General features: G+C 44.1%; 1 protein-coding gene across 1 annotated transcript in view; it reads left to right on the forward strand.

Annotated features, from left to right (window-relative positions):
- Positions 1–3,978: 3,978 nt before the first annotated feature.
- Positions 3,979–9,737, forward strand: part of LSM14B (LSM14B, SCD6 homolog B (S. cerevisiae)) — a gene marked incomplete at its 5' end in the record, with an annotated part of 5,995 nt that continues 236 nt past the window's right edge. Inside the window, 6 exons of the mRNA XM_010022112.1 lie at positions 3,979–4,162; positions 4,514–4,649; positions 7,003–7,173; positions 7,296–7,373; positions 8,398–8,559; positions 8,730–8,883. Of these exons, the coding sequence (XP_010020414.1) occupies positions 3,979–4,162; positions 4,514–4,649; positions 7,003–7,173; positions 7,296–7,373; positions 8,398–8,559; positions 8,730–8,883 (885 nt within the window). The remainder of the gene's footprint in view (positions 4,163–4,513; positions 4,650–7,002; positions 7,174–7,295; positions 7,374–8,397; positions 8,560–8,729; positions 8,884–9,737) is intronic.

A 9,737-nucleotide genomic window follows, 5' to 3' on the forward strand; every position in this document is an offset into this window, starting at 1 on the left:
TGCTATTGTCAGAGCCAGGAAGGTGATGGTCTCGGTTTAGTTCCCCTTCCCTGCCTGTACATGGATGCCCGGCAGTGTGCCGGTGCTCGGCTCCAGCAGGGCCCCACGCCAGCGCTGGGGAAGACAGAGTTGCTGTCGATGTGCTTTTGTTCCTTTCGGGATCAATAACTGGACTCTGCTCCGGTGAGGAGGCTGAGAGCCGATGTGCAGAGCGCTGTGGGCATCCGCACGTGGGTCTGGCTCTTCCTGCCCTGCAGGCTGCTCATCAGAGCTTTGCATCTTGTTTCCCTATAGAGATGGTGATCCTTATCTTCTGCTTTAAATGGTGTCATTTGGATTCAGTTGTCACCTGTGTTGAGAACTGCTGTATTTACTCTCGGGAAAACTTGCCCTATCTTGTTTAGTCTCTCAGATAAGATCTTATTTCTGCACTGTTTTTAATGTCCAGCTTGGCTACTCCAGCTAATGTTCATCGGCGAACTCCCTGTGTTTTATTCTTCTCTGTCCTGCGAAGTTCACACCTTCTTCATTGCCTTCAGCAACCCATCAGGATTGTCCACAAACAAAACATCTTTGTTTTGAAAGACTATCTGTTGGCAGCAGACATTGACTTGCCTGATTCTCAGCTATCCTCAAGGCAGCCTGTGGCATAGTATTTATTCAGTATAATGACATTTCTGTGATGCAGGACATTATTTGACATCTATTAGTGTATATTCTGAAGTTAAAAATGTGAGGTTTGACGAATTCCCCCCTCTTTTTTTTTTTTCTCTAAGGGCATAGCTGTTTGTTTAACTGTACAAACAGAGCTATTTATGTTAGTGTTCCACTCAAAGCAAGTGAGAGGTTGCAGTTCCTCTGCTGTATGTGCAGGGAGGTCTTCACCTTTACCCAGCAGCAAGTAGAAATAGTTTCTTGCATAGTTTCACCTTTTGCTACTTCAGAGCTTAAGTGATGTGTTTCAAAGGCAAATGTGATTTAAGTGCTTTATGGTGTGAGAAAGTACATGCTCTGCATTAGACTTCTGCTAGTTTTTGTATTTACTGCTCTGTCAGTATTCAGTTTTGATCAACTGGAATGTCTAAGAAGTAGTAGTTACAAATAGATGCAGAATACATTGTTTTCCTCACTTAAACTCCACAGTACAAACACTGCTTTTCACTTTAGCTCAGAGGGGTTTTTAATTTTGATTAATTTAGTGTTAGAATTGGGAACAATGTTGAAGTTGGTGACAGCAAGATTAACTCTGTGCTTAGGGGGGACAGTGGTTTAACACACTTGATCTCTGAAGGATTAGAAGAACCATGGATTGCTGACATGCAGTTGAAATAGTCCAAATAACTAGTAAATTATTATTAAGCCCTAGTTGCCACTGTTTAAGGCTCAGAAAACTTCATTGTGTAATGTTAGTGCTGTTCTCTTCACTTCTATCATCCAAGTGATAAAAATTAAAAATTGGGTTGAAAGAGACCTCAGGAAGGAATCTGGTTCAGCCTTTTACTAGAAGCAAGGCTAACTTCAGTTGATTTGTATTTGGTTTTTGTTAAACCTCAACACATGCACAATGTCTTAAACACTGGATAAGGAGACTTCATGTGCTCAATTATGCACTGCAAGAAATGTGTTGCTTGTTAAATGCTGAACTTAAATTGCAAACAAAGGAGGTTTAAGCCCATTACTGTCCTACTGGCAGTGAACACCAGAAACTTCCCCTTCTGTAGAACTCTGAAGAATCTAGAGCTTTTGGGAAATAACCACATAAGGTCTACTTTCTAGATAGGCCTTTGTTATGCTTCCTGACCCTTCAGAGATCTCCTCAACGGAGCCCTACACATGAGTAGAAACTGTATGATAAAACACAAGCTGCAACGTGGTGTGGGATTGATTTCCTACTCATCTGTAAACAATAGTCACTGTAACTCTTCATGGGATACAGCCCTTCAGACCCCCACAGGAACCTAAAGCTGTACTTTGTGCCAGAAACAGTCAAACCCTTCAAATGCAGGGACAGGCATGTTTAACTCCTCCAGCCGTCTGGAAAGCCCTCACTGGTCCTCACTGTTGTTTTGCCTACAAGGACACCGTAACCCACCTTGTTAGTTAGAAACCTTGGGACCAACCAACTGAGAGGCTGCCTGGACAGCTTTGGGCTCTGCCAGTCATGTGTTTCTCTGTGTGGAAGCTGACAGGCTTATCCTAGTGCTCAGAGGAGATGTTGTGCTTTCCAGACTAGCCATGGGATTCTGCAGTAGTTCCTGAACAGCTTTAGTAGTCTTCCCATGAGCTATATGCTGTAAGAATCTAACCTTGAGCAGTGGTATCAGTGGTATGGTTTGTGTTTAAAAGGCCACAGCATTGCTGTCAGTTTATAATCTGCTTTTGGTTGACTAGGTTACAGCTGTAATATGATCAAACAACAGCTGGAGATCTAAAATAACTTGGAGAGGTTCTGTACCCTAGGGACCAAACGAAGACAGTCAATCCAGAGGAAGTGACTGACAGCTTGTCCTTGTACCAGTAAGATTCCCTTCCAGTTAGATATAAGCTGAGGTGCTAAACAGCATCAGTGTGATAAGGACAAAGTTTAGGATTGATCTGCTGTCCCTGGAGCTTGCTGTTGCTTGGGAGCTCACAAATATGTGGCACAGAGGTGAAGACTACTTGCAGCACTGACTGCTGCCTGGTGGGGATACAGCTTTTCAGCTGAGAACAGGACTCTTGATGAGTAGCCCTGACCCCAACTGTTAATGCTCCTAGTAAGTTAATAATGGTATAGTATACTGGGGATGCTCAGCACAGGAACTGAGTGAAACCACTTTTTGTTGCCCTTTTTCTGGGGAGGTGGTGATGCCCCCTGTCCCCTGTAATATCTCAATCCATGTGACAGGGCTGTCTACTTGTCTCTTCCCATCTGTCCAGTGGAAGCTGTGGCAGGCTGGCACATCAGACTGTGACATGGCAGGGGCCTGTGAAAGGTCTGTGACTGGTGAGGTACTGCAGGAACTGGGGCAGGTCCTGGCAGAGGGGGTGCTAACCTGGTGGAAGCAATTGATGCAACTCCAATACAGAATTCTTTTGGTGGCAGATAACATACATCAGACCAGAATGTGCTGGTGCTTATCTGAACTGGCAAAGCCTCATGGAGACAGAAAACAACTAGATTAGTAATCTTGAGCTTCTGTAACTTGTAGCTGAAATTTCAAGTTTCCATATGTGTCTCATGTAACTGCTACCTGTTCTCCTGCACTAACAGTCTAGTGAGTCTGACCTCTTTTTAATGGCCCAGATTAGTTGATGCTTCTACCTGGTAGCTGCCACACAGTCGATTGCAGCTTTTTTCCCCACTCTAATGTGTAGCATCACTGGTTAGTACCTTCTCAGGTGTTCTGAGACTCAGTAAAGCCTTGGTAGGCACTGAGGGTTTAGATTTATCACTGAGCTTGCTTTGTAGTGGGTGTTGATCATAAAACCAGTGGCATGGAGTAGAGAGAGGATGTGAATAGGAAATTCTTGTCATTGATAAAACTTTACCTCTGTCTGTATAATAAATATGGGAAACCAAGGGTGCAAATTTGAGCTCTAAAGCCCTCTAAGGTTTTTCCCCTCCTGCTTCAGGGGTCTCTCCCATGGTCTGTTGTAGTGGCAGTTGTCTTGGGCTGAATGCCTGCATGGGGCAGGTGCAGGGGAGGGAAGGGGGAATGTGGCAGTGCAGTGCTGTGGGGAAGCCCTTGGTTCTGGAGTAGGATACTTCACTCCAGTGATCTCTGGTCTTTACCTTCGGAGCTTGGTGTAAACACAACTGTTTATACAGGCTGCTGGGAGAGTTGGTGTTTGAGGGAACAGATGTGTGCGATGAAGAGATTCGGGGTTCTGAAGATAACCTTTTTGTTGTTGCAATTGGCAAATGTTACAAGAGTACTCTTTAATTGTGTAAATCTTCACTTGCACAATGTTGTGATGGTGATACTGGACTAACAGTGATCTTCTTACCGCTCAAGTGCGATCCTTCGGTACTGAAGACCGGCCCACGGACAGACCTGCTCCTCCCAGAGAAGAAATCTATGAATACATCATTTTTCGAGGCAGTGACATCAAAGACATCACTGTCTGTGAACCTCCAAAAGCTCAGCATACTCTGCCACAAGATCCTGCCATTGTTCAAGTAAGTTAGCTGAAGTGTTGATAGAAAGCTGTGATAAAACATTGGTGCTGAAGGACTGGATTTTGGTATAAACTGATTAAAAATGAAGGCCAGTAAGTGTCTCCAGGAATCTTCAGATTGCTTGAAGCACCCTGAATTTCACTGTAATGTTTAAAATAGCAGCAGCATTAAAGACTTCAGTCAACAAAAGCCAGAGCTAGCTGAGAATGCAAGAAAATCATAAAGAGGTAAACTAACGCTTCTCAGTATTTACTTAAGCTATAGTAATGATGTGTATGAAGTAGAGAATCGCTGCCAAAGCAAGTTGACTTCTGGACACTGTAAATGGAAATGTACTTTGTCTTGTTACAGTCTTCACTGGGCTCTGCCTCTACATCATCCTTTCAGCCACATGTGCCTTACAGCCCGTTTAGAGGTATGCCACCTTACAGCCAGCTTGCAGCCAGCTCTTTACTTAGCCAGCAGTATGCAGCTTCATTAGGTTTAGGTAAGTAAAAACTTTACTTGCTAGAATAAAGGTCTGATCCTTGTATGCAGCTACTGTGAAACTAAATAAAACTAATCCAAACTTCCTGCCAAGTGTTAGGCTGTAACCAGCAGTGAATAAGTAGTTAACTTTGTGCGGTGATCTTCCTGCATGGAGGCCTCTGTTTCACTTACATGTGCATGTACAAACACACACACAAGAAACAAACTAAATAGCTGAACTTTCCGTGAGTAATGTGAACACCTAACAGTTGAGGCCAGCTCATTTCTAACCTACCATACTTTTCATATCCATTATATGTAAAAAGAACTTGAATTCCCAGAGAGGACTGTAAAATAAGCCACTCTAATGCTGTTCTAGAGATTCTTGTACCTCTTTCCAAGTCCTTCAGATGTTTCACTACTTGGTATCTTATCCATGTATCTTTGCTTTCTCTTCTTCCCTCTATCTCTTTAGAGAAATTGGTAAGCCCTCCAGCATCAGCAGCTGCTTCCAGTCCTAGTTCTTCTCCGTCTCCACAACCTGTCTCAGAGCCTGACATGTCTTCAGAGCCCCATCAGCTCTCTTCCAAGGGTAACAGCAGTTTGAGGACTCCAATTATTTGGAAGAACTGCATGGCACTTGCAAGCACTCTGTTCTTGTTAACCCCTCCTAGAATGATAGTACTTGTGTGGGTAATGCTAGTGGGACTAGTTTGTTCTCAGCTGTTTTTTTGCCTTTCATTACATAAAGTATTCCTCCTGTCCCAGAAGTATCAATTAGACAGGAGAAAGTACAGGACAGTGGATCCTCTTGTGTAAGTATGAGGAGGGGGCTGAGGTTCAGGGATGTTGATATGCTGCATCCTATTCAGGAACATGTGTCACCTTAGGGATTGCATGAGGAGTTGGCCTTTGCTTGGAAGACAAACACTGCTGAAGTTGTGGGAGGCCTTTCTGTTTGAGACCTAGGTTAATAGAAGGTTCAGGAGTATTGCTGTAGTTGATGAAGCATCAGGATAGACTTTATGCATGGTGGGGCATTGTACCTTACCAAGACACCTGATTAGCAAAGCATGACTAACAGTAAGCAGTTTGAGTTGTGGTAAGGCTGAGATAACAGTTCTGGGTGCTTGCTTCTATGTATGAAAACTTAAAGGAGGTTGAGTAGAGATACTAGACTGAACATCCTCAGAGCAGAGAGACAAGGTGCAGCCTGCATTTAAACATGGTAATGAGTTTCATCTGTGTTTAACTCAAGTGTGTATGCGCGCATTGGCATGGAACTGGTTTTGCTTACTCCCTGATTTTGCTCATCTCTCTCTGCCTACTTCCTCAGTATGCTGGCTAAGCTTTGAAACTTTCTCATGTTAAACTTGCACAGCAGCTTTGTCCTATTGAATAATCCTTAGGATACATCTGTCTTCCTTCCAAGTTTTCCAGATGTACCTTAACTGGGAACCTGCATGATGTTAACTACTGGGTATATCTCATGTAGACTTGAGTGACCCAGCAGTGTCAGTGGCTTGGTTTGTGTGTACTCTTCAGCTTTTCACTTTTCTTGCTCTAAGTAAAATTCAGAGTTCGCTTCCGAACAGCTCCTATGCGTAACTACATGAACGTGTAGTATTTCAGAACTTCTAATTAAACCTAGACTGAGTGTTTCTTCTGAGTACTGAAGACTGTCACTTCTTGATATTACTGGTGTAAGGTATACCAAACCATGAAAAGTATTTACATGTTTTGTAGTGTGAATAAATAAGCCTGGATGGAAGAGCAACAGAAGTCTTGGTAACACTTTGGCCTTGACCAAGAAGGAATTTAAAAGGGTAACTTTGAGATCCTGGTCTGGTTTCAGGTTTTCTTTGTCTGAAAGCTAACAGTAAGCAATGAAGTTGAAGGACTTCTAAAAGCAGCTTCCAAAATGGGATACGGTTGAGGTGGTTGAGCTTTTGCTGCAGAACTTTCTTGACAAAGCAGAGCAGCTTTCTTGAGCAGTTTCAAAGCGATGCATTTTTTGCCTCAGATTTAAAGTATTGCGTAAAGTAAAATCCTATGTAACCAAAGATACACCTAGAAATTAGATTTTGGTATAAATTGTTGAGGAGACTGACCTGGCTCGCTCATCTACTGTGTGTCTAACTTTGCTGAAGAAGTAAATTGGTAGGTTTCCTGATTTTTAAGGCTCTGGGTTGGAGAGCCACAACTTGTAGTGCCTTCCCTAGTGTATATGCCACTTAAATGTAGCATGTAATGATGAACTCTCGAGGCTTTGAGTAAGTCTTGACAGAACTGTTTCTCCATAGCAGTGGGTAGGGTTTGAGAAGCGTTGGCGCATGCTCTGAGAGGCACTTGGTCACTGGGATCTTTTCCAGGTGCTGGTTTTCCTTCTGTTCACCCGGTCCGCAAAAGCCCCATGGTGGAACAGGCTGTTCAGACCGGGCCAGTTGACAACATGAATTCCCAAAAGCCACCCCCAGTGAAAGTAAATCCCGGGGTTCAGCGCAACGGGCGGCAGGTTCCACAGGGCAGCACTAAGGCAAATGGTACGTACACACCGCTGCTTCCTTCCGGTGCTGTTCTCAAACAGCCTCCAAAGGTGCAGGACTGAACAGTCTGGGGATTGTTCTCATGCTCCTTCATTGAGTTTATCCTTCTCGTTCAGTAGATACAGTTCAGGCAGCACCTGTGCAAACCCAGGGGCAGGTGAATGATGAGAACAGAAGACCTCAAAGGAGAAGATCGGGTAGGTTAACCCGGCACTGAACAGTTGTGTTGGCCTCTAAAGGCAAGTATTGTGAGCTTCAGTCGAGGGTTATTGGACAGAAGATTGAGAGCAAAGCAAAGCTTGATAAGACTTTGGGCATCCAGAGGTGCTTCCCTGACAAAGTAGGTTCTGGAGTCACAGAGGTTCAGAGCATTCCAGGGACAGAATCTAGTGTCTGTCTAGAAATTTGAGGGTACATTATAAAACTTGATGCTACAAGTTGGCAGCAACAACTGGATCTCTCTGAATCCTGAAGTGTTTTTACTGGGAAGGGGTAGCCTGTTTGGGACTTTCCAAAGCTGTTGGAAGTGAGAGGAACTACAGAGCCCTTGCTTCCATCAAGGCTGCAGTTTAAGCACGGGTCAAAAGAAAGTGAAATTGAGTTCAAATAGATGCTTCTGCCCAAGCAATGTGAGGAAAATAAAGAGGTGTGTGGGGTTGGAAAAAGGCAGAAAACAAAAACTTAAGGCTGAGGCCTTCAAAATAGTTTGCCCAAGGGCAGTGCTGTAGAAAGGGGTTGATAGTCTCAGTTGGAAACTAGCAGCTCTACAGAGCACAAGCTCCCTTTGTGGGTAGGTGAGTCTTGGGTGGGTTTTCCAAAACCAGTGACCTGCTCCTCTTTGCCATCGAGACGGGTTCGTAGCGTACTTACAGTGCCCTGCTTGCAGATGAGTAGCAGACAGGAAGGGCAGTTTTCCCTGCTTCCCTCAGCTTTTCTTGGTGTAGTGCTTGTTCTTATTTCCCCTCCTCACCCTGGGAGGAGAGTTGGGTATATTCTGTCTTACCATTAAGACTGACATCCAGGAATGCTTTTCAGACAGTTAAAGTGTTGCTGTTAATGTCTCCTACAGCCAAGTTGAGAAGTTACTTTCAAAGAGGTGTGGCCTAACCACAGGACTGGAAGCCAGAAACTCCTGAGTTCTAACCCAGGTTTCCTCTGGTCTTGAGCAAGTCATTTAACCTCCCTGTGCGTTACCCAGTGTTTAAACTCTCCTGCTTTCAGGAAACAGGAGAACCAGAAACCGTTCTAGAGGACAAAACAGACCAACTACTGTGAAGGAAAATACAATAAAGTTTGAAGGTGACTTTGACTTTGAAAGTGCAAATGCACAATTCAACAGAGAGGAACTTGATAAAGAATTCAAGAAGAAACTGAACTTTAAAGGTTTGTGATTTCATTAAATCTGAATTGCTGAGCTAGTAGTAAAACACTGCATAGACAAACTCGTGCTGAGAAACTGCATGATTACATCTGAAATGTTGTTTGAGGGAGCAAGAGAACAGATGGCTCTTCAGCATGCACCAAGGAAGTGTAATATGCTGCTTTATCTTCAGATGACAAAGCAGAGACGGGGGAAGAAAAAGGGGACCCTGGAGTGGCAACTCAAAACAATGATGGCAGTGCAGAGGAGGACCTTCTGGGACCCAACTGCTACTATGATAAATCCAAGTCTTTCTTTGACAACATTTCCTCAGAACTGAAGTCTAGGTGAGTGTTCTCGAAAAGGCTGCTGGGTTTTAAAGCTATTTATGTCTAGAATTCTGTGCCTAAATCTATGTCACTTGGTTTAACTCTTTCAAAAGTGTAGAATGCAAGGAAACGAGCAGAACAGCCTTCAAAGGCAGTACTGCTGTGCATTTTGTGGCTTACAAATGATAGTAACCAAGCTTCATGCTGTGGGATCAAACAAAAAGCAAGGATTTCAACTGATACACTTGCCTAAACTCCGATACAGGAATTTCCAGTTCTCTTTCCCAGTACTGTCTTTGAACCTGTTGATTTTCAAACAAATTTCTTATCTCTGTTGTGGGAGGAGGCGTCAGGGTCATGCCTGCTGGAGATGGAGCAGCTTGCAGACAGGAGCTGAGCCTGGAGCTGGGGCAGGGAGGAGGTCAGCTCTGTCTGTGGAGATGCATTAAGTTAGATGTTGGGGATATTAAGAGAAAGCTTCGTCTTTGCTGATGTTATCACTTGTCTGGTGAAGTCTGACATCCCTGTGGTGTCGGGATGTGGAATTCCCTTGGCAAAGCTTTCTTCTGAGTGTGTTCTCTAAGGTTGAGGGCAGGGTGGGCTCTGCTGAGGTAGAAACACACCAGTGCTATGGGACTGCCTCAGTAGCAGTCAGCTGAAATGCTGGTAAGATCGTGCTCAACCCTCTCCTAGGCCAGTCTTTAGTTTTCCAGTATGAAAGTGGCTTACAAAAGCCAACAGTTGTCACTTTCAAATCCCTGCTCTGCAGAGGAATTGAGTTAGTATGTCTGTGCTAGGGAGTGTGTGTGTGTTGGAGTATGGTTCTGTTGCAGTTCAGTTGAACAAAACGGGGTGTGAGAGGCTTTCTGCTG

Source organism: Nestor notabilis, unplaced genomic scaffold (assembly GCF_000696875.1).
Source record: "Nestor notabilis isolate BGI_N333 unplaced genomic scaffold, ASM69687v1 scaffold35119, whole genome shotgun sequence".
Taxonomy (NCBI): domain Eukaryota; kingdom Metazoa; phylum Chordata; class Aves; order Psittaciformes; family Psittacidae; genus Nestor; species Nestor notabilis.